Genomic DNA, 24,931 nt, shown 5'->3' with positions numbered 1-24,931 from the left:
AACACTTGTCTGTGTGGTTACAGTCCAGACCAAATCCCCTTCAGATATATTAAGGAGATTGCATTGACCCAAACTTTTTTCTTATCTAAAGGCAAGTGTAAGATGCTGTGTCCCAGACGTAATTCAATTGGTTCTGCTACTTGGCTTTAAGAAAGACACTTTACTTTATAGTTAAGATACAAGCAAAAAGAAGAATTGGTCTAACTTTAACTCTGTTGAAAAACTTAACAGAATAATAAATTATTTAACTACTGAAAAGTGACTGTTCAATATGTTAATATTCCTTAAACACATACTTGGCAAAGACAAATTAAGTCAAATGGATTGTCTAATATGCAATGTTTTTCTAGTCCAGAAGAAAAGAACATAGAGAAAATCCTGGCAGAGAGAAAACTTGAGTATTTTGCAGTAGTAGGGAAAGATGTATGGCAGCTTCAAATCCCCAGCAACTACTGAAAACTAAACTAAAACGCTGTTTCCACCCATTCATGTTGCTTCTATTGTTCCAACATTTCTTTTAAAGTCCTGAAGGTCTCTTAAACTATTTACCTTAACTTGAAACAGAGTGCTTGACGTTTTTATCTTGACCTTCATCTTTGTTTTGAAAAAAAACGAAGACACAAAACACCTCTTAAAGCTATTGTATTGTCACTGTGTTAAGATTTACAGCAGAAACCATTTCAAAATTTGGTGGAGCTTACTTATGCAAATGGATAACATTACAAGAAAGTACATATTCTCACACAAGACCTTGCTGCTTGTATCAGAGAGGAATTTGTTCACACATTGAATTTGTCATGAGTTCCGAGGCGCATTGTAAAGGTTTGTCTTGCGAGCAATACAGAGAGAGCACATAATTAAGTAGCATAGATAAGTAAATAATAGGTAAACGGCAGCAAAAACAAAAACAGGTACAGGCGAATGTTAAGAGTTTGTGTCCATTTCAGTATCCTAACAGTAGGATAGAAACTGTTTTAAAACCGGCTGGTGTGTTTGTTCAGGCTTTTGTACTTTCTCCATTATGGTAAAGGTTGTAGGAAAAAAAAATTGCCAGGGTGGAATGGATTTTTGAGAATGCTGGCGGCCGTTCCTTGACAGCAGGCCAGGTAGATGGATTCTATAGATGAGAGATTGGCTTTTGTGATTGCCCGGGCCAAGTTCACCACTCTGTCACTGTCTCCGATCTTGAATGGTACAGTTGCCGTACCAGCTAGTGATACATACAGAATGCTATAACTATAAAAGTTGGCAAGGGCAAATTTCCTCAGCTGCCTGAGGAAAAAGACATTGGGCATTTGTAACCAGTGCGTCCACATGAATAGCCCAAGAAAGCTTGTTGTGGATGACCACTCCTAGGAGCTTGACACTTTCCACTCCCTCTACCTCTGTGCTGTTAACATGTAGAGGGGGGCAAGAGTAATATCCTGTCGAAAGTCAATGAGTTCCTTGGTTTTGCTGGCATTGAGAGCTAGGTTGTTCTCGGTGCACCATTTTTCCAGGTCTTCCACCTCCCATCTATAGTCTGTCTTGTCACCATCTGAAATTCAACTGACTGTGGTGATGTCATCAGCGAACTTGTAAATGACATCTGGTATTTGGCGACACAGTCATGGGTATACAGTGAGTACAGTAGGGGCTGAGTAAGCACCCCTGGGGGGCTACAGTGTTGTTAGTGAGGATGAAATATTGTCCCCAATCTTCACTGATTGTGTACATTTCTCATTGAGTTTTGGAGACTGCTGTGGAGAAATGCAGGGTATGGCAATGCCCTGACTAGTCTCATCCTGGTTTGGGCTTAATCAGCTGAAGATTTGACCATTCAAAAATTCCTGCTGCACCTCCACGCCAACTGTGGTCCAACCAGTCAACACCCTCTTGTGCATTTTAAATTGTTCTTCCTTTTCAAAGCTTTGCTTCTTGCATCCCAGTCCCAATGAGTACAAAACAAATGTGTCAAGTGTTTCTTTTTAGCAATGTTTAATACCCAAGATGTTTGGGGCCTGTTGAGATGCAGAGAGATTTTAGTTGTTTAAATGATTTAGTGGAATTTTTGAATAAAAGCAAAATACTCCAGGTTTTGGAAATCGGAAGTAAAAACGAAGCGTTGGGCATGTTTAGCAGGTCTGGCAGAATCTGTGGAGAAAGTAATAACATATTTTGAATCTAATGTGACTTCAGAACTGAAGAGAGGTAGAAATGTGATTTTTATGCTATTGAAAGAGGGAAAACAAGTAAATTCTTAGAGGGTAAATGACGATGTCCTGAATCAAGAGGTAAAAGGACTGATTATGGTAAAGAAACTTCATTAGTCCAGCACTGTTAATGGCAGGATAATGAGTAGCACTGTCTGAAAACAGAAGTGTGAAAGCAAGATACAGTCTGGCACCTGGCAAAATAAAATCAAAACAAGATTAGTTCATGCTCTGAAAATCTTGAACTCTGTTGCATCCAGAAAGTTGTAAAGTGCTTAATTGGAAGGTGAGGTGTGTTTCTTGAGCTTCTTTGAAATTCATTGGAGCATTTCAGCAGATAGGATACAAAACTGAGCATGAGAACAAGGTGCTGAATTAAAATAAGTGACTATAAATTGAGTCGCGTTGGCAGACTGAGTGAAAATGTACTGTAAAGCAGTTGCCCAGTATGCATTTGGTGTTTCCAGTGTAGAGAAAAACTTATTGTGCACAATGAATACAATATAATCATAGAATAGAATCCTTACAGTTCAGAAAGGGGGCATTTGACACTCTAAGCATCCCATCCACACCAGCCCCCTGCCCTATCCCTGTAACCTTGCATTTACTGCAGTTAATCCACTTAGCCTACATGACCAAATATCCACATCTTTTGGACTATGAAAGGAAACTGGATCACCTGGTGGAAATCCACACACGTGGGGCGAACATGCAAACAGATGGTCCCCCAAGGCTGGAATCGAACTAGGTCACTGCCACTGAGGGGCAGCAGTACTAACCACTGAGCCACCTATGCTGCCCATGATAGATTAAATTCAAAGAAATAAAAGTAAATTGCTACTTTTCACCTAAAAGAATGTTTGGATTGAACCTTTGACTGCTCAAAAGGGGATAGAGATGCTCTGTGCTTACTACTACCTTTGAACAGAGTCCCAAACAGTCCCTATGTACTACCATTCTCCTGCCTCCACTGTTTTTTCCATCAAACAACTTCTCATTTAACTTGCCTCCTTTCCTACAAATAAAAGTTGTTGATATAGTTGCTTGTATTCTAGTTATGCCAGTCAGCTGCTCACTTTTTGCCTTTCATTCTGTGACATCTTTGTTATTTAAACTCCTGCTTGTCTAATGCAGGTCTTCCTTTTGTTTTTGCTCTTACTCCCCTTCCCTCTTTCAATGGCATATAACTCTGCGTTTGTCTGACTTGTGCTCTGGAGAAGTGTCATGTTCAACTCCATGCTAATTCTGTTTTCCCCCTCCAAAGATGATGCCAGATGTGCTGAGTTTTGTTAGCATTTTTTTTGTCAACGATAGATTAGCCTTTTTTCAATGTAGCTGAAATATGAAAATGTGGATACTATGTCATAGACTCTGAGACTGCATCTGGAGTACTCTATTCAGGGCTGAAAATGTGTTGCTGGAAAAGCGCAACACATGCTGACCTGCTGTGCTTTTCCAGTAACACATTTTCAGCTCTGATCTCCAGCATCTGCAGTCCTCACTTTTTCCTACTCTATTCAGGGTCTTGGAAACCTCATGTCAGCAAGCATATTAGTTTTGTCAGTAGTCCAACGTAGACTCTCGCCAGAATAATATCACTGTCTAGAAGAGTTACGTCATGAGGACTTTATGCATAATCTGGAGTGTATTAACTTGAATATAGACAATTAAGTAGTGATTTAACTGAAGTATTCAAAATAATGATTAAAGGATTTGATATGATAAGTAGAAATTATTTACTCTGGCACAGGACTTCAGAACAATGGATGTAACCCTGAAATTGTAACCGTACAATTAAAATTATCCTTTAAGTACTTTCAACAAAAGCTAGTTGAATCTAGAACACTTTTTTTTGTTGCTTAAGTTAGATCAGTTCAAAACTTGAAAACAATGGTATCCTTTTAAAAGGATATTGAACCAAGGTGGGTAAATGGAGTTAATGCTGATCCACCATGATCTCATTGAATGGCAGAAGCTTCACTCTTGGCTTAATTCTGTACTGTATCTACTGCTTCCAAACGCTTCTTTCCTTAATGTTCAAGTTAGCTGAGAAAGATTGAAAAATATTAAATGCCATCCATGACAGCTACTTCGTGTATCTCTGCAAAGTGCTAACTCAAACTGAAAAAATCTCCAGTTCAGTCCATTTGTGTGCTGAAGAGCACTTTTTCATTGCAAGGTTTGTAGCTCAGGTTGAGGTTTAGGGTGTAGGTTTGCTCGCTGAGCTGTAGGTTTGATATCCAGATGTTTCATTATCTGGCTAGGTAACATCAGTGGCGACCTCCAAGTGAAGCGAAGCTGTTGTCTCCTGCTTTCTATTTGTATCTTTCTCCTGGATGGGGTTCCTGGGGTTTGTGGTGATGTCATTTCCTGTTCATTTTCTGAGGGGTTGATAGGTGGCATCTAGATCTATGTGTTTGTTTTTGGCGTTGTGGTTGGAGTGCCAGGCCTCTAGGAATTCTCTGGCACGTCTTTGCTTAGCCTGTCCCAGGATAGATGTGTTGTCCCAGTTGAAATGGTGGGTGTTTTTTCAACCGTGTAGGGCTAAGAGGGAGAGAGGGTCGTGTCTTTTTGTGACTAGCTGGTGTTTGTGTATCCTGGTAGCTAACTTTCTGTTTTGTCCTACATAGTGTTTGTGGCAGTCCTTGAATGGAATTTTGTAGATGATGTTGGTTTTGTCCATGGGTTGTACTGGGTCTTTTTGTTAGTTTTTGTTTGAGAGTGTTGGTGGGTTACTAGGACTCCGAGGGGTCTTAGTAGTCTGGCTGTCAATTCTGAAACTTCTTTGATGTATGGTAAGGTGGTTAGGGTTTCTGGCTGTGTTTGGTCTGCTTGTTGTGGTTTGTTCTTGAGGAATCTGCGGACTGTACTTTTTGAGTATCAGTTCTTGAATACATTGTATAGTTGGTTCTCCTCAGTTTTCCGAAGTTTGTTTGCCCATCCAGGAGAAAGATTTAAATAAAAAGCAGGAGACAACAGCTTCGCTTCACTTGGAGGTCGCCACTGATGTTACCTTGCCAGGTAATGAAACGTCTGGATATCACACCTACAGCTCAGCAAGCAAACCTACACCCTAAATGTTTTCATTAGCCTGTTTCTCCTGAGGAAAGTTCTGTTTGATAGCATTTTGTGGCATCTGATTCTATTATGACGAATGACAAACAAGTGGCAGATTGATTTTAATGAAGGGAAATGCATGAGAGCCAATCTGGCAGTCCTTGGAATATTAAGAATTCAGGCTACATACAGTACTTGTGCATATATAGTGTAATTTTTTTTGTCCTTCCACACAGGGTACAATTCAATAACCTGTGTACAGACAGGTGTGTTCTAATATGCAAATAAGAGAATTAAGTCATGTGAGAATTAAGTCCTTCAATAGCTCAGGTAAAAATCTGCACGTCCTCGTATCCTTTAAGTGATATGGACCAATTTTAAAGAACAAACTTGCAATTTATGTAGAAAAACCAAAGAACTACAGATGCTGGAAATCAAACAAAAATGCTGGAAAAGTTCCAGGAGGTGTGGCAGCTGAAGATGTCGTTGGACCTGAAGCAGTAACTCTGCTTTCTCTCCACAAATGCTGCTAAACCTGCTGGAGTTTTTCCAGCAGTTTGTTTTGTATTCCAGCAGATCTAGCAGTAGATATTGAGAGAAAGCAGAGTTACTGCTTCGGGTCCAGTGACCCACCTTCAGCTGCCAAACCTGCTGGAGCTTTTCCAGCAGCTTGTATTTCTATAGTCTCTTTTTCAAAAGTAAGATGTCCCAAAGCACAAGAGAGCAAATGAAATACTTTTGTGTATTTACAGTTTCAATGCCATGCAAGGCACAAGTCAATTTTGAAGTCAGTGGAAAAGAAAATCTCTGATTTTGGACTAATACCGGCTACTAGTTGAGCTACTGACAGAATTTTACACCATCTCTATTTTTACATAGAACACAATTCCTTCTCACTAACCTAATATATTAAGAACCGATACAGTATAAATAGCAGAACTAGCATTCATCTAAACAAACATAAGAACACTTAGTGAGACACTAAGCCAAAATGTTGGTTTGGTGCAGTTTGTGGAATCCAGGTTTGAATTTCAACTGGAAATCAATCCTTGTGTTTAAGCTGACTCTATAATTTTTGATATCTCAATGAGATCCCTCTCCTCACTGAGCAGATGTGGGGAACTATTTCTTCACTGTTTGGAACAATTGAAAGCACTTTTTTTTAATAAAATAAATTGAAACAATTATCATGTCAGTTCTCAAAACTGCTGTCACAAGACAAATAACAGCACTATCAGTCAAGTTTTCTCTTTGTGGTGAGTCAATCTTGATCTTTGCTACTAAATCCTCTGAGCACAGATTTTGAACCCAGGTAAAATCCTGAAATTCATTTACCTCCTTCAGAAAAGGTAAGACACACTTTGGCAAAACTCAGACACTTCCGACTAGCATGCTTAACTTGTATCGCAATTATTTTGCAGTCCATAATAATAAGACAGCATTGAGATTATTGTTGCATTGTCCTGCAGCACTTACTCCATAGTGGAAAACTTTGTACTTTTTCCTGTAGCCAGAGCACCTTGCTTTAAGTCACACCTCCTCTGGAGGTGTGTAATAGTATCTATGACCAGGTAAATATTCATTCAATAACAGGATTGCACTATAGAAGTGGCATAGATTTGTAAGGGGAATGTGTTAAATTTATACATACTTGATCACAAATAGATTTGTAATAGACTGTAAATACATAATTTACATTTTGTGAACTCAGGTAGCCTTTCCTATATGGTATCCTAACTTGTTTGTTGTTTTTTTGGTGAGATTGCATACTTGAAATATACTTATTTCACCCTTGTTATGGAAAACTTCATGAATGAGTGAATGTGTAAGGTCCAAGCAGGGGATTGGAAGTTTTGGGGGTAAATTTGCTACATGTCTATTGAGCACTGAGAATCACTGATTCCTGGCACACACTGCATGAAACAATAACCACGTTGTGCATCGTGTTGGATTTTGGTAGTAAAGCAAACAAAGGGAAGAAAGGAGAAACCTGATGCATAATTATGTACTTGCACTCAAGCTACCTCAAACCCAGCAGTGAATTGAAATCTAGTGGGGATTCAGTGTGTGATGTACATATGGACTTGATCCATTGAACTCTTGAGCATTGAATGTTAATACACTCAACAGTATTGAGGGTCAGCTGGCTCAGTTGGCTGGACAGCAGAGTGGGTTCAATTCTTGCACTGGCTGACTTTATGATAAAGGACTCTCCTTCTGAACCTCTCCCCTCACTTGAGGCATGATGACCCTGCAGTCAAAGCGCCACGAGTCATCTGTCTCCGAGAAGACTCAAGATTGGTTAGATTATTGCAACTTATTTGCCTTACTCCAATTTTACAAGTGATATCAAGTCATAAAATAATCCTCAAATGCACACCGTCCTTTTTAATATAGATTCCAGCTACAATACCAATGGAATGTTTCTGCACCAATGCAATGTGCAAATGTTTTTCCCTCTGGATTGATTTTAATATTTTACTATATCATCAGAAATTCTAGAACATTAGAATTTCCTCTTGTTCCTCCCAAGTGCAGTTAGAATCCTTATAGTCTGGAAAAAGGCCATTTTGGCCCAACAAGTCCATACCAACTGTCTGAAGAGTATGCCACCCAGACTGACAACACTCTCCTTTTTTCCCCACCCCTGTCCCTGTTACCCTCCAAGTAGTAAATCCTTTTTGAGAGTTTCACCAGCGCTGCATGTATGGGCAATATTAAATGTCCCGTTGTGTTGTGATTTTGGTGTCTACAGTCAAACTGGAAGGTGGTGTGTGATCCCCCTCCATACCAGTCATATTCCAGGGTGGATGGACGGTGGCATCCATTTCAAAGGCAATCTGTGCCTGACTGACAGATGTGGTAGGTGAGGAGGATTGGCTTAGAGCGATTCCCTGACCTTGCTGCAGATGGCCATCCTTCCCTCGTTTGTTGGTTCAATTCTGAGATAATTGAACTATACCTGAGTGAGTTTTATGTCATGATTCTTAGTGATAACTTAAATACTTGCATTGTTTTGTTTCGACATCTGATACAGAATAAAGTAGTTTGAGCTGTAGTGAAGCTTAGTTTTAATCCATGGTGTCCAAATATGATACAATTATATTTATATTTTCTTAATGTTTTATGGTATAGTGCAGGACATTGTCCTCTTTTAGTCTATTGCTTGAGGCTTGCATTGCCAGAACTGCACTTTTAATACAAAATGATTGCTTGAATTAAGCTCACACATTGAAAAGTTGTTATAACCAATTTCCAAATTTTAATGCTCACTTAGAGATTGTTTTGGTATTTTTATAATTTGACCCAACATGAATTTGATTTAGTAGCCTGATGTTTAGCTTCATTCTATTCAATTCTAATGCAGTTTTCTCTTTCATTTCCATGCTCGTGACTGTTCTGTTTGAAACCAAACTGTTATCTGCAGTAAACTTGGACAAGAGGACAGTAAAATTAGACCTTTCTCTTTTTCTTCCAGTCTAAGTTTTTTCGGAGAATTAAATTTGCACCTGTTCCTATCAATTTTGATATTATACAAATGCAAGTTCCATTGAATGGCATTTGAAAATTATGCAATATCTTTTTTTCCTTCAACCACCTCACCAATTCTTCTCCATTTGAAATAAAAGGCAGTTTTCCCATACGAGTATAGAGATTTGTATTAATTCAGGTCATTGGTATGTTTGATCCACACTTTCTTCGGCTTATTGTAGTGATTAAAGATCACAAATGACTATGAAAAATCTTTTTGGAAGCATGAGCATCTAATTCACCTCTTCTGGGTCCTGGAAATTTTTTTTGCTTTTTCTCCCACTACAACCTAAATTTGATCTTCAGTGTTAAATTTTCTTCTTTCTCATCCTTGCTGACATTTGGAATTTAGATCTTCTGGGTAAGGATCTTGTCATACTTTTGAAATATTTATGCTTTTAACCTGGATGAATGCTATCTAAATGTATGTATATACTATAGGCAGGTTTGTGAAGTATAAATATCTGAAATACTTTTGTTTTGAAGAGCCATGGATAAGCATGGACTCCACTGAAGTACTGATGAAGGGCTTTTGCCCGAAACGTCGATTTTGCCTGTCCTCGGATGCTGCCTGAATTGCTGTGCTCTTCCAGCACCACTGATCTAGAATCCACTGAAGTACTTCAGAAGGCTTTGAGCTATCATATGCACAGCTGTTAAATTACCACATTTGAAATTATCATTGAATTTTAATTAGATTTTCAGTGCACATGGCTTTAGATGGTGTTAACTTTAGATGTTAAGAAGTACAAAATTGGTAGTTAAGGTGAGTGCTTGAATAGGTGTGGATGCTGGTGAGGAGGAAGCTTTGTTTAATTGTTCATTTCAGTTTAATTTTATTGAAACCACTTGAGATGCACACAGGATGGCATATTTTGAAACTTTCAATATTCACTTTGGTTCAAACTGATTCAAAAATTAAGTCTCAAAATTCTGTGGAAACCCATTTAGAAATCTAGAAGTTTAGTTTTGGTAAAGTGCAGGTGGGAAATTCTTAAATATTCAGACAAATGTACACTGTACTTGGATTCATAACAGCTACACACTTTGGGTACTCAATGTTCTAGATTAACATGTCTGTGTATACAGACGATTTAAGAATTCTCTTGCTATCAGGCCCAGAGAGAGAAAATGATGTTTCATGTCAAGATAGTTGCTGATAGGAATGTCACTGCTTTATTGCCTTTTTACTGTTTTATCACCATGTGGTTACAATTGGTTCCTATCAAACTTTCTCTTTTTCTATCTATTAGACCCATTTTCTGCCTCTGGTTGCATTGACTCTGTCTGTCGTTTGGATGTGTTTGACATGCAACCTGTTGAAGATGTGGTAAAAACCACAATTGCATCTAGTGCTGCTTCAAAGCAGACGTTGGCCCACCATTTTAGCGGTAAAGGGGAATTCTTGTACATTCTTTTGTTTAATCCAAATCTCATTAATAACAGGTTTGTGTAAATGTACCCTGTTGCTAACTTGATCAGATGTTTTGAATTTTTTCAGCTGGCTTTTTTTTTTTGAAAAGTCATTGTCTTAAGTTCCTAAAATATGCTACTGAGGAACCTAAAATGGATAAATGTACCAATTAACCACTGCATGCGCAATCCTTGAGGGCTTCAAATTATCAGTTAAGATTTAAACATTCCATTTGTGAATTTGATTGGCCAGACCTATACTTTTACTGAAAGTTCAGCCAACTTAGAGCATTTGTTTGCAAAGTTATCTGGACTCATTTGGGAAGAATTCCTGGTTCCATTGGTGAGCTAGGTTGGCTACGAAATTATGCCCTACTAAACTAATGTGGACTTGGTTCATATTTTCAGAATCGCTACCTCCAGAGATCATTGGTTCCAAACTTCCAGTTACTTTTGTCTCATCTTGGTCCACTTTGAGGGGCTCCTTTTTCTTTCCTAAGTAGACTTGTTACCAATTAATCTTTGGATACTTGACCTGGATAGCAGACTGATGTCAGAAGTACTAAAGAATGTGTGGTGAGCAATTTAGTGTCATTTAAAATAAGTGCATCACCACTAGTCTTTGACTACAATCTGAATGTACACTTTTCCCATTCAACAATTGTTTCAAATCAAAAGGTGGAACGTTTCAATTATGTATTTGCCCCTGTCTTATGGCTTCAAAGACATCTCCAGCCAGACAATATAAGCACAAACTGCAGGAAGGACATGTATATGTATTTGTGACAGTGTTTATTTTGCATTATAATGGATGAAGAATCTCATTCTAATCTCAAGCAGTGATAACTAAGAAAACTGGCTTGACTTTTGTTGAACACAGATGAATTATATGTGCTCACCATTAATACATAGTGATTGCCCAGTTTACAATGCTACATGTACATGCACAAATAAATACTAATATCTGGAAGCTCTAACTGTATAATGTGGAGTGTTTTATCATTCAGATACATGTAAAGCAATCCTTCACCAGCTACTAAAGGTGCCAGGAAAAATGGATTTATCCTGTAGTGAGTTTAGTCTCCATTGCTATCAAACAACCTCTGGTACTGGAAGCTCTCTTTTACAAGGATGGAATCTTGTTTAAATTTTATTGCTGGTGATTTTTTAAAAAATGAATTTTATTTTACTTTCTCTCTCTTGACTGATTTATCTATCTCTTTCAGAATCTCATTCTCTTTTTTTACACACTTTTTAGCACTTTGAAGAATTCTAGCTTACACTTTCTGGTTTAGATACTATACCAGCAACTCTTGTTTATTTTTTAAAACAATACATAGGATAGTGGGTGAATTCTTACCCTGAAAAGCCCTGGAGTGCCTGCAAAAACTCAATCAATGGGTGATCAATTGGTGGAAGTTTCCTGGAAAGTAGGAGAGAGTTGCTTCTCCAGTCAGTTGTTTCTATTGCTGCTTTTCACCAATTGCAAGTTCTCTTCCTCCTGCACCTGGTGCTGTTGGAGAGACGGACCTTGTGAGGAGCAAGGATGGCTGAAAGATGACCTGTTTATTTGAGGAGCTGCATGAGTTGCTCTTGGTGGTCCTGGGCCTCCCATGCAGCAGAGTTTCAGGAGGCAGGAGCAGCATTCTGTTTGGAGGTGATCAGTCCAAGACAGAGCTCAGTGTGTTTACTCTATAGAGAGAGTAGAACCCAAGTGTTGGCTAGGAAGATGGTGAGCAGAATCCAAGTGAGGAGAAAGTGCGCAAAGCCACAATGGGGGATAGGGAACAGTGAAACAAATCCTCAGTGTCAGGTGGGAGGAGGTGATGAGCAGAACTTCAGTGTCTGGAGAGGAGGGTGATTTGAAGCAGAATCCAAGTGTTGGTTGGGAAGGGGGTAGAACACCATGCTGAGTATCAGTTAATCCACTAATGATTGGAAGGTTGTTACCACAAACTCTTAGGCATTGTGTAACTTTATTCATTGGAGCTATAATCATCTGTATTATTCAACATACTGAGAGAGGGCAGGCAGGTGAGCTTTCCGTAATCTGTTATGGCCTTAAAATATATTTTATGCATAGAAATGAAGAAAACATAAGTGGACGATCTGCAAGCATTGTTTATCTAGACCAACATTTTGCATTCAGTAAGATTTTCAGGAAGCTATAATGAATTCTATTTTCCTAGTTAAAGAAATAATTCCTGGAAAATCTGCATTTTTAAACAAGGTTTGCATTCAACTAATTTTTGTGAACACAAAAAGGATATGTAGTAAGAAATTTTTAATAACTTGGAATCTATAAGGTTTTAGTTTAAAAGATCTAATAACCTTTATGTATCAGTGTTTGCAATCTGTTACTTGTGCTAGTTGGCCTGTTTCACACTAGGGATTTTGTTTTGTTCTATTCTATTCCAAGCTACCCACAAAACCCAACATGAGCACAAGTGCAGCATCTATTGAAAAAACCCCTGAAAACGAAAATATAGCCCTAAAGATCAAAGTAGCCCTCAGTCTCAAAAGAAGCCCTAAAAAAAAAAGTGCTCCATTTCAACTATTTAAGTAAGAGAGACACTATTGCTTGAGTTATTTGCTCTCCTTGCAGATCCCCTGTAGTTGGACCCACAATTCATCAGACTTCTAATTGCTGTTTAAAAGCTTACCAAGAGCCTATGGGCAGCTGTAGGTATACACCTGTAGGCATGACAAAATAACAAAGCACTGGGTGCTGGAAATTAGAAATGAAATGATAGATTGCTGGGAAATCTAAACATGTCTGGCAGCATCTGCAGAGACAATGCATTAACATTTTAGGTCCAATGACCCTTCACAACTGAAGCACCTGTTCATTTTATTGCTGACTGCAAAATCTGTGATAGTATATATTTTGAAAGAACAACATACATTTTGATTAACTTTTCACATCTAAATTGATATGATTTGAATTAAGGAAAATAAACTGTGCCAAGAAAGGAAAGAGAAAATTGTGGAAGCTTAGTAGTGGACCAAAAGCATGGTATTAAACAGTAGGCAGAAAAAATGACAAGCCAAAAGAACTGACTGAAGTTTGAGAGCACAGGACTATTGTTTGAGTGTGAAGCCACTGCTGGTACACTGGAGGAACCCCAGACTTAAGAGGATATCTCTGAATAGAATGAAGCCTTTGGGACTTTTAAAAAGCTGAGATATTAGCGGTCTAGGGAACAAAGGTAGAATGTGGTAATCGAGTATGAATGAAGCTGCAAGCTGTAACATTTTGGATGAGCTGAAATTTCATGTTGGATTGAGGCAAGGACATTGGCTAAGAATTGTATTTAAGAATTTGAATCTCTGCCAGATTCAACAGAGTGAAGCTTAAGAGAGTGTAATTGCCAAGGCAGAGAAAATGAGGTCTGCAGATGCTGGAGATCAGAGATGGAAATGTGTTGCTGGAGAAGCGCAGCAGGTCAGGCAGCATTCTAGGGAACAGGAGAATTGACGTTTCGGGCATTAGCCCTTCTTCAGGAAGGCAGACTTGTAGTAATGGGTTAAAAAAAAAACCTGATACCAGGCAGATGTGCTTGAGGCAAGATGACAACTGATTGAAGTCAAATTCTCAATATCCTAAGTGGATGTAATGTAACCTCTTAAGGCAGAGATTACTCTTGAAGGTGCCCTCATGATGTGAAAGTGCAAGAGACACAGTCGCTCATCATCCATGGGATGCTGTGCAGATAAGAGGAGGAGTGTGGCATGATGCCTTGTATGGAGGTAGGGTTCAGAACACCATGTCATGATGGCCAGCATGTTTGTGGCATAACAATAGTGTTCCTGCTTCTGGGCTAGGAGGCAAGGGTTCAAGTTCCATCTGCTCCAGAGAGATGTAATAACATCTCTGAACAGATTGATTGATTAGAAAATACCTATCTGCAATGTAATACCTCCACAGACACCATAAAGGGTCATAAGATGCCTTCTCAACATCAAATTCCCATTATGGACAGGTCTGAGGTTTGGGGTGGCACAGTGGCTTAGTAGTTAACACTGCTGCCTTGCAGCATCAAGGATCCAGGTTTGATTCAATCCTCCGACTACTGTGCAAACTCCACACAGACACATTCCTCTCACCTGAACAGGTTTCCTCCGGGTGCTCCAGTTTCCTCCCACAGTCCAAAGATGTGCAGGTTAGGAAACTGGCTATGCTAAATTACCCATAGTCTTCAGAGCTGTGTAGGCCAAGTGGATTGGCAGGGTTGCAGGTTTGGGGGTGGGTCTGAATGGGACCCTCTTCAGAGGGTTGGTGTGGGCTCATTGGACCAAATAGCCTCCTTTCATACTATAGGGATTCTATGAGAAATTACAGTACAGACAGAACATGCCGATTCCATTCTTGGATGGTTTGTGCTGGACAACTGAAGGATACAAGGGTATCTCATGAACAATGAGGACCCCTGAGATTCATTTCATTGCATTGTGTAGGAAAATAAAGATCTTCACCAGAAGGAAGAGCACCTTTAACATCCTATAGTACAGCCATGTCAGCCAAAGCAATCAAGACAGGATTTTCTTTAAGCCTCTTTTTGATGGCATGGAGTTGTGAAGTTGCCTTTCTCTGACTAAATGTTTTGATGCTGCAGAAGACACATCCCCTCTGTAATCTCAACTGAAAGGGTAGAAGATGAGAAGAATAACTCTGAAGTCTCACTAGAAAGGAACATCATTTATTGTTGAACACCCAAGATAGAGCCACTACTTGTGGCATACATAGACTAAACCCAGCCCAGAGCTCATAATTCTGCAGACCCATTCCTGGGACTACTTTATTTCTCTTTCTCTATATCTGGAAGTATTATCTCGCAACAGAATGTTGTTTTTCCCCATTGCCAAATCACTAACTTTTTTAAAAAAAATTTTAATATCCTGGTTATTTTGTTTTATTTTTTAATTTTTCTTTCTTTATTCTCCTACTACTGCCTAACTACGATAGTGCTTATATTTTTCCCAGCACCCATATTGTGTGTGCAGGTGTGAGACACTGAAAGACAATAGGTATACAAGTCTTTATTCAATTCCCACCACCAGGAAGAAAGGAAACACCCAAGTGGCCAGTGTCAAGCAGTACCTTTCTCAGAGATGCGTGATCAAACAGTGAAGGGGAGGGCATGGATTAAATCAAAATAGTTGGAGGGGGGAAATAATGCAATGCACTCCACTCCCTGCAGTGCCCAACTTTCCCTGAAAATCTCGAGTGTTGCTAGAGAGTGTGCTCCTTCTCCAGGGACAATCGGGCTCTGACATAATTGTGGAAGAGGGGCAGGCAATTGGCCATGGTGGCCTGTACCTATTTATGGCCAGTTTGGCCAGGCCCAGGAGCAGACTCACAAGGAGGCACTCTGACCTACCCTCCTTCCCTCTCCGTACCGGGTGCCCTTTTTTGTTTTTAACTACTATCCACCATCACTAAATCACTTGTGTAGCCAATTAGATATTTGCATGCAAATCCATTACTGGGCCTGCTTTTCTTAACCACCCTATTCAGAGATGTTATTACACACTTCTGGAGCAGGTGCAGCTTGAATCCAGGGCTCCACATCCCTGGTAGGGATGCTACCACTGTACTATCTGGGTCTGCTTTAATATTTTCTAATCAACCTATTCAGAGATGCTATTATACACATCTGGATCAGTCAGAACTTGAAACTGGGCCACCTAGCTCAGAATCTGGGACACTACCACTGTGCCACAAGAATCCCTGGGTGTGCTTTATTTTTATTTCATATCTGGAAATGCTATCACGCACAACTTTAAACCACTTTCCTGCCACTAAAACATTGTCTGGGTCTGTTTTTTTTTGTTTTTATATTTGGAAGTGCGATCTGGGTCTGCTTTTTTTTTTCTTTCTTCCTACCCAGAAGTGTGACCCCTCCTTTGTAAACTGCTAACCACTACAGTAATCCCCATGCGGCCAAGTAAATATTTACACACAGCCCATTGAGAGAAATGTGAAGCATCAGAAGTGAGATGAGCTCTGCAAGCAAAGGGAAAGGACTAAATCAAAGTGGAGTTGGACGGGTAAAATTTAAAGCACAGTATCCTCTGTGGTGTCAAGCCCTCTAAACTCATTGAGCACATTAATGAACACTGCATGCTCCTTCTCCAGTGACACCTATCATAAACATAACTGCAGAAGAGGGGCAGAAAGTTGGCAGAACTGACACACAAGGAACCTTCACAACCTGCTTTGCTTGTGTTTGAGCCTATTTTCTACTGTTCTACTTCTATTTTTTACTTCTATTTTCTCTGTTCAGAGATATTACATCTCTCTGGAGTAAGTGGAACTTGAACCCATGCTTCTGAGCTCAGAGGAAGGGACACTACCACTGCCACAAGCAATTGTGACTGATTTATAGATTTTTTTTTTTAGTATATCGGTTTAAGAGATGTTACGACAAATCTTTGCAGATGAGACTTGGAGTCATAGTCAAAGGTGTACAGCACAGAAACAGACCCTTTGGTCCAACTCATCCATGTCAGCCAGATATCATAAACTAATCTAGTCTCATTTGCCAGCATTTGGCCCATATGCCCCTTAACCTGTTCCTGTTCATGTACCTATCCAGATGCTTTTTAAACGTTGTCATTGTACCAGCCTCCACTGCTTCCCCGGCAGCTCATTCCATACATGCACCACCCTCTACTAGGTCCCTTTAACATTTTTCACTCTCACCCTAAACCTATGCCCTCTAGCTCTGGACTTCCTCCACCCCAGGGAAAAAATCTTGTATCTATACCCTATCCATGCTTCTCATGATTTTATAAACCTCTTGTCACGTCACCCCTCAGCCTCCGACGCTCCAGGGCAAACAGCCCCAGCCTATTAAGCCTCTCCCTGTAGTTCAAATCCTCCAACCCTGGCAACATCCTTGTAAATGTTTTCTGAATCCTTTCCAGTTTCACAACCTCCTTCTGATAAGACGGAGACCAGAATTGCATGCAATAATCCAAAAGTGGCCTTACCAATGTCCTGTACAGCCACAACATGACATTCCAACTCCTATACTCAGTGCTCTGACCAATAATGCCACCTTCACTATCCTATTTACCTGCATCTCCACTTTCAAGCATTCCGTGACATCCTTGATCCTTGTCCCAAGAGGCAAACCCCATTCTGGAGTTATCTGTGACTGCAGAAATGGCTATCTGTACCCCTCACTATTGAGTCCTCCAGTAGATTTGTTCTCAGAAGTTTCGTCACCATGCTAGGTAACATCAATGAGCTTCCAATGAAGTACTTGATGTTCTATCCTGCTTGCTATTTGTATCATGGTCTATTAGATTAGAATAGATTAGAACCCTACCCTTCGGACCAACAAGTCCACACCGACCCTCCGAAGAGCGACCCACCAAAGAGCAACCCACCCAGACCATACATTTACCCTAACACTACGGGCAAGTTAGCATAGCAATTTCACCTAACCTGCCCATTTTTGGACTGTGGGAGGAAACTGGAATACCCGGAGGAAACCCATGCAGACACTGGGAGAATATGCAAACTCCACACAGACAGTTGTCTGAGGTGGGAATTGAACCCAGGTCTCTGGCACTGAGGCAGCAGTGCTAACTACTGTGCCACTGTGCCGCTCACAATTGTTGTGCTGGGTTACGTCGTTTCTAGTTCTTTTTCTGAGATTTGTAAATGGAGTCCAAATATGTTTTTGTTAAAGATGCCTTGTTTGAATGCCATGCCTTGAGGAATTTCCGTGCATGTCTTTGTTTAGCCTGTCCCAGGATGGATGTATTGTCTCAGTCGAACTGGTGTCCTCCTCTTTCTGTGTGTAGGGATTTTAGTGATAGTTGGTCATGTCTGTTGATGCTCATGTATCCTGGTGGTTAGTTTCCTGTCCAATGTAATGTTTGTTGGGAGTCCTTGCAGGGTGTTATTGTATACGATCTCTCTGGTTGTTAGTATGGGGTCCTTCTAAATTCATCAGGAGCTTTGTGTGGTGGTAGGGTTGTGGGCTTTCTTGATGCCTAGTGGCCAGAGTAGTCTGGTCGTTGTCTCTGATTTTGATATATGGCAGGTTGGCTAGAGTCTGAGCGTGCTGTGTATAGTCTTGGTTAGGTCTGTGTAGGAATCAGTGGACTGCGCTTATTGGGTACTCATTGTTCCCTGAATACGTTGTATAGGTGTTTTTTCCTCAGCTTCTTGTAGTTCCTGGGTGTTGCAGTGTTGTAGCTCATTTAAATGTCCTGCTGCAGCTCAGTTTGTGGGTATTGGGATGATTGCTCCTGTAGTTGAGAATCTAGTCGAAATGCTGGTCTGCAGCTCTCCATTGGTTTCTCCTTCTACTGTGACATCCTAAGGAGGGGATTCTGTTGTTTTCTTTGGTACAAAGGTTCGTCAGTAAGAATCTTGTTTGTGTTTGTGGGTTTCTTCTAATTTATGTTTCATGATGACGAAGGTGCCATCCACGTGTGATCACCAATATCAGGGCTCTTAGCAGAAGCAGTTATACAGAGGTTAGAATGAACAGCCATTCCCACAATCCAGCCCAAGTTTTGCGTCCGCTGTGTGGATGAATCATCACAAAACGCAACAAATTAGAAATGCATAAACAACATCCTTATTAGTATAAAGGTCACCAAAGAGGAAGCAAACAATAACTGACACCCGTTCCTAGATGTCATAGTAGAAGGAAGAGTCAATGGAGAGCTGCAGATTGGTGTCTACAGGAAAGCCCCACACAGTGAACAGGTACTCCACTACAACAGCAATCATCCCACACATAAACGGAGCTGTGTCAGGGCATTGTTTAAACAAGCCACGACAGACTGCAGCACCCAGGAACTAAGAAGCCAAGGAAAAACATTTATACGATGTGTTCAGAAATAGCAGATACTCGATTTTTGAGCACAGTTCACAGATTCCTACATAATCAACCTAAACAAGAAGACCTAACACGCACAGACTCTAGCCACCCTGCCATACGTCAAAGATTTGAGATGACAACCAGACTACTCTGGCCCCTAGGCATCATGGTAGCCCACAAACCTGCACCACACTAAAACAGCTCCTGATGAATTTAAAGCACCCTGCACCAACAGCAGCAGAATGATCATCACATACAAAATACCCTGTAAGGTCTACAACAAACATTACAGTGGGCAACCACCAAAAGACATGACCAATTATCACTAATATCCAAACACAAAGAGGGACACCAGTTCAACTGGGACAATACATCCACACTAGGACAAGCTAAACTAAGACACGCACGGGAATTCCTAGAGGCCTGGCATTCAAACTGGAACTTCATTTAACAAACATAGATTTGGATCCCGTTTACCAATCTTTCAAAAAACCGGAAGTGATACCACCCTGCACAACAGACTAAGATACAAAATGCAAGAGAGACCGAACACCAGTGCTTCATCGGAGGCTCGCTGATGTTACCTAGCATGGTGACAAAATGTTTAATCTACCAGCTCAACGAGCAAACTCACAACCTGAACTACAAATCTTCTCCAAAATGGCAAACTGTAGCTCTCCCTCACTACTGAGTTTCTTACCCCCATAGTTCCCCCTCATTATTGAGTCTCCTACCACTATAGTTCTCCCTTTTTGTACAGCTGGTTTCTGGAGCTGGTTAACAAACACTGGCACCAGAGGGCAGTCAGGAATCGGATATCTGCTCGGCCCCTTACAGGAGAGGACCCTATAGTGCTGGCCTCTTAAGAACTATAGTCAAATGGACAAGTTGACACAAGAGCAGCAGGCAGGATTATTGCAAGCCATCCAGAAACGAGCTCAAAGACTGAAAGAGTCCATCAGTATTATCTATACTATGTTGCTGTCTGACATGTCTGGCTACCTCTGGATAGGTTGGTGATTACAATGGAGACCCAAGTCCATCACCACTCGTGTATCAGATATGCAGACCTGAACTACATCACTCCACCCCAGCTAATAGTACTTGGCACCAACAGTAAGGTGATGGGGGACAAGGATCCTTGACCTTTTCCAGTTGCCACTTCCTCTCAAAGTTTATCAATTATCTGACACTTCCTGTCAAGGATGATGTGCCCATAGTCACAAGCTGAAGTACTTATCTATCAAGAGGTTTTTGAGTGGTTCAGCCAGTTGTCCTGGCGAAGAAACTGGTTTGTAATAAGGCCAGTTCCTATCTTCTGTCTTCAAATATTAGCAAATCTTCATGCTTAACAGGGTTGGGCAAAGTTGCAGGGATCCCTTGCTCCAGAAAAATGGTTCATCTGCACTAATGTGCCCATTGTCATGAATTAGCTCATCAATTTAAGTGACCCTGAAATGGCAGTGTTTCTGGGCAAAAGAATGCTATGTTTTTATTTAAATCAAAATAGTTGATGTAAATGATATATACATTACTTTTTAATTAATATTGTTACTACTACAGATTAGCCAGGATGACCATTGTTGCATCTTATTTAAAACCAATTTAGATCACCAATTCTGTATCTTTTTGAGCACTAATTGGCCATTTTAGTTTTTCCAATTCAACCTGTCCAGACATGTTACTACACATCTCTAGAGCAGGTGGGATTTGAGTCCAGGCCTCCACACCCCAGAGGTAGGGACACTACCTCTGCTACAAGAGCTAACACTAGCTCTACATTTTTCTATTTATTTTCTCTTCTACTTGAGTGCTATTGCACAAGTGAGACTTGCCCACCACTAAAATCAGTGACCGTTTTTGTAAACGACTAACCGCCTCTAAGAATTGCCCATGTAGCCAATTAAGTATTTAAAGAAAAACCCATTATGGGTAATTTTGGTCTTTTTTTGACTTGGGCGATGGGTTCCAGCTGGACAGGCTATAGTCTGTTACCAGAAGAACTCCTACTCAATGAGCTGTACAAGGAGATTGGTGATTTCCCCATGGGCCTTGAAGGGGTTAATCACAATGACTAGTAAAATAGGGGTAGAAGCTTGGGCATGTTAAGAATGCTTTCAGCATGGTAATAATGGGAGAGCACTTTACAGTTAATCTTCCGTTGTTGCCAGGTTAAGCATGTCTGCATCCTACTTAAGCCCTCTTTACCCCCTCTTAAAAGCTAAAGGGTTATTTCTTTGCATTACCCCCTGGACTGGGGGGTTTGCCGTATGAAGAAAGGTTGAATAAGCTCTGACCTCTCTGGAGAGAAGGAGGAAGGGAGGAGACCTGATCGAGGTGTACAAAATAATGAGAGGAATAGATAATCAATAGCCAGAGACTTGAATAAGCTCTGACCTCTCTGGAGAGAAGGAGGAAGGGAGGAGACCTGATCGAGGTGTACAAAATAATGAGAGGAATAGATAATCAATAGCCAGGGCAGGATTGACTGGTACATGAAGTCATAGTTTGAAGATATTGAGGAAAGTATAAAGGAGACATCAGAGGTAGGTTCTTTACACAGTTGTGAATGCATGGAATGCATTGCCAGTTGAGATGGTGGAAGCAGAGCAACTGCTGGACATGCACATGGATAGCAGTGAGTTGAGGGGTGCATAGGTTAAGTCTCTGCACAACATCGTGGGCCTAAGGGCCTGTTCAGTGCTGAACTTTTTTTCTATGTTGTATGTTCTAAGAGGTTGCCATTCCAGGTAGAATGTAAGTAATGTAGTTCAGTTTCTATCTAAAGCATTCTTGCAGTGTCCTCAAATAATTGAGGAATACTTTGTCATTTCAAGGAAGCTGTATGACAAAGTTTTAGGAGTGATTGAAATTGACTTCTGTATTTCGGCGGAGACAAAGGAATTGGGAGAATGGGATAGCGTTTTTACAGCTACCTGGACTACACCACCTCCCACCCTGCCCCCTATAAAAATGCCATCCCATTCTCCCAATTCCTTCGTCTCCGCCGCATCTGCTCCCAGGAGGACCAGTTCCAAAAACATACAACCCAGATGGCCACCATCTTCAAGGACCGCAATTTCCCCCCCCCCGACGTGGTCGACGATGCCCTCCACCGCATCTCTTCCACTTCCTGCTCCTCTGCCCTTGAGCCCCGCCCCTCCAACCACCACCAGGACAGAACCCCACTGGTCCTCACCTACCACCCCACCAATCACCATGTACAGTGTATCATCCGCCGTCATTTCCGCCACCTCCAAACGGACCCCACCACCAAGGATATATTTCCCTCCCCTCCCCTATCAGCATTCCGTAAAGACCACTCCCTCCGTGACTCCCTTGTCAGATCCACACCCCCCATCAACCCAACCTCCACTCCCGGCACCTTCCCCTGCAACCGCAGGAGGTGCAAGACTTGCGCCCAAACCTCCCCCCTCACCTCCTTCCAAGGCCCCAAAGGAAACTTCCATATCCGCCACAGATTCACCTGCACCTCCACACACACCATCTATTGCATCCTCTGCACCTGATGTGGCCTCCTCTATATTGGGGAGACAGGCCGCCTACTTGTGGAGCGTTTCAGAGAACACCTCTGGGACACCCGGACCAACCAACCCAACCACCCTGTGGCTCAACACTTCAACTCCCCCTCCCACAGCACCAAGGATATGCAGGTCTTTGGACTCCTCCATCGCCAGACCACAACAACACGACGGTTGGAGGAAGAGCGCCTCATCTTCCGCCTAGGAACCCTCCAACCACAAGGGATGAACTCGGATTTCACCAGTTTCCTCATTTCCCCTCCCCCCACCTTGTCTCAGTCAAATCCATCGAACTCAGCACTGCCTTCCTAACCTGCAATCTTCTTCCCGACCTCTCCGCCCCCACCCCAGTCTGACCTATCACCCTCACCTTGACCTCTTTCCACCTATCGCATTTCTGACACCCCTCCCCCAGTCCCTCCTCCCTACCTTTTATCTTAGCCTGCTGGACAAACTTTCCTCATTCCTGAAGAAGGGCTTATGCCCGAAACGTCGATTCTCCTGTTCCCTGGATGCTGCCTGACCTGCGCTTTTCCAGCAATACATTTTCAGTTCTGTATTTCATTAAGCTTGGGTATGGCTGTGTCCTTTCCACTTATGTATTTTTAACTCTGATAGAAGGGAAGTAAAATGTAAACTTGAATCAGCTGAGTCAAATCTTGTCCTTTATTATTGTGTGTTTTAGCTTTGACTAGAAATACCATTTTTTTAAAAATTTCAACTAAAAGGTGCATTGTCTCAGAATACAAACGTAATCATTGGGTCATAATTGAAATCTACTTATACGTTTGTATTGCTTCTCTCAAAAGTAATTTCAAAAATCAAAGATAAAACTGACTTATTGCTGTCCAGAATTGAAGAAACTAATGGTGCTTGTGGTGATTCCACCCAAAGTTTGTGTCTACTCGACACTGAAGTACCATTCCAATTTGCAGAATGAGGACCAGTACAAGAAACCTGTTTAAAAACTTCACCAGTAATGCCAATATTCAACGGTAGATGATCTATCATGTTTGAGTTTTCTTCTATGCGTTAACTTGCCCCTTTCTCTCTTCCCTCTTCTGAATTCCAAAACTTGAATGCCTCAAATTTGGCGTTTACCATGACTTGAGTTACACACATTAATGTAGTGATGAAATTTATTGTGAATTAAATGTTACAATTTTAACACTGTCTAGATTTAAATGTCTTTGCATTTAGAATTTAATAAATCTGTTATTCTGACTTTTGAATATTACTTTTGAATTAATTTCAAAGCCTTAAAGATAGCAAGAAAACATGTGCCCTTTCAAAACAGATGTATAAATGTGAAGCTTTCAATGAACATTGTTAATCAAAAGTTTGGAAGAAGCCAGTTAACTAATAAGTGCAGTGTTCTATGTTATAGTGATGAGGGAAGTTGTGATTTTTGGACATAATCAAGCAGAGGGTGGTACGTGTATGGAATGAGCTGCTAGGGGATGTGGTGGAGGCCGGTACAATTGCAACATTTAAGAGGCATTTGGATAGGTATATGAATAGGAAGGGTTTGGTGCAATATGGGCCGGGTGCTGGCAGGTGGGACTAGATTGGGTTGGGATATCTGGTCGGCATGGACAGGTTGGACCGAAGGGTCTGTTTCCATGCTGTACATCTATGACTCTATATCAGCATCTTTTCCCCTCCCTCCACTTCACTTGCCCTCCGCAATACCACTGCCACTACCCAGTGAACTTTGACCAATTTATATGTACTATGACAGGTGGCCCTGAAGCTTTCCTTACCAACAGAAAATGGCAATTACAGTAAGGTATACTGAAAAGATGACTGTTCCTGTATAAATACAGTTGATGTTTTTGCTTTATCTGATTTCATCCCTTGTAGATTTATCTTTCCCGATGTTGGAGTGTTCACTGGATGTTAACTTAAAATAAGGCGTATTTATCTGAAATGAGTTTGATAATCCTTCAGAACATGTGTGCATTGTTCATACTCTTAGCATAGAGTACCTCACTTGTTGAGATTTGCTTGGACTGTTTTGTGTGAAAGACTTTGGGTGATTTTTATCTATATTTGTATAAATGAATGGCTGTCCTGGTGCTTGCTCAATGCTTTCATTAACAATACGTGCTTTAATCTTCTATTCATTTAGACTAATATTGAAAAGTACTAGTATTTGGAAGGTTTTTGTACTGCTAGTTTCCGTAATAATTGGTTGGTAGAGAGGTAGAATAAATGCTTTAAAACATAACTGACTCTGTTTCATATGAGAGGAAATCTAGTTAAATTGCATTAAGGTTACTACTTAGCCAGGTGGATCTCTTAGAATATGATTTCTTCTATGGGTGTTTTAATCTGGTCCAATCGG

General features: G+C 40.8%; 1 protein-coding gene across 3 annotated transcripts in view; it reads left to right on the top strand.

The window, feature by feature from the left end:
• Positions 1-24,931, top strand: part of LOC122557277 (phosphatidylinositol-binding clathrin assembly protein) — a 158,999-nt gene that overhangs the window by 97,792 nt on the left and 36,276 nt on the right. For 2 of the 3 annotated variants that reach the window (XM_087991996.1, XM_087991995.1), the window contains one exon: positions 10,034-10,171. The exons of the other annotated variant lie outside the window; for it this stretch is intronic. In XM_087991996.1, the coding sequence (XP_087848122.1) occupies positions 10,034-10,171 (138 nt within the window). The remainder of the gene's footprint in view (positions 1-10,033; positions 10,172-24,931) is intronic. 3 annotated transcript variants of the gene reach the window in all.

Source organism: Chiloscyllium plagiosum, unplaced genomic scaffold (genome assembly GCF_037043375.1).
Source record: "Chiloscyllium plagiosum isolate Xiang-an unplaced genomic scaffold, Cpla_swu_hap1 HiC_scaffold_11, whole genome shotgun sequence".
Classification (NCBI taxonomy): Eukaryota; Metazoa; Chordata; class Chondrichthyes; order Orectolobiformes; family Hemiscylliidae; genus Chiloscyllium; species Chiloscyllium plagiosum.
This window is presented reverse-complemented; position numbering and strand designations above follow the sequence as displayed.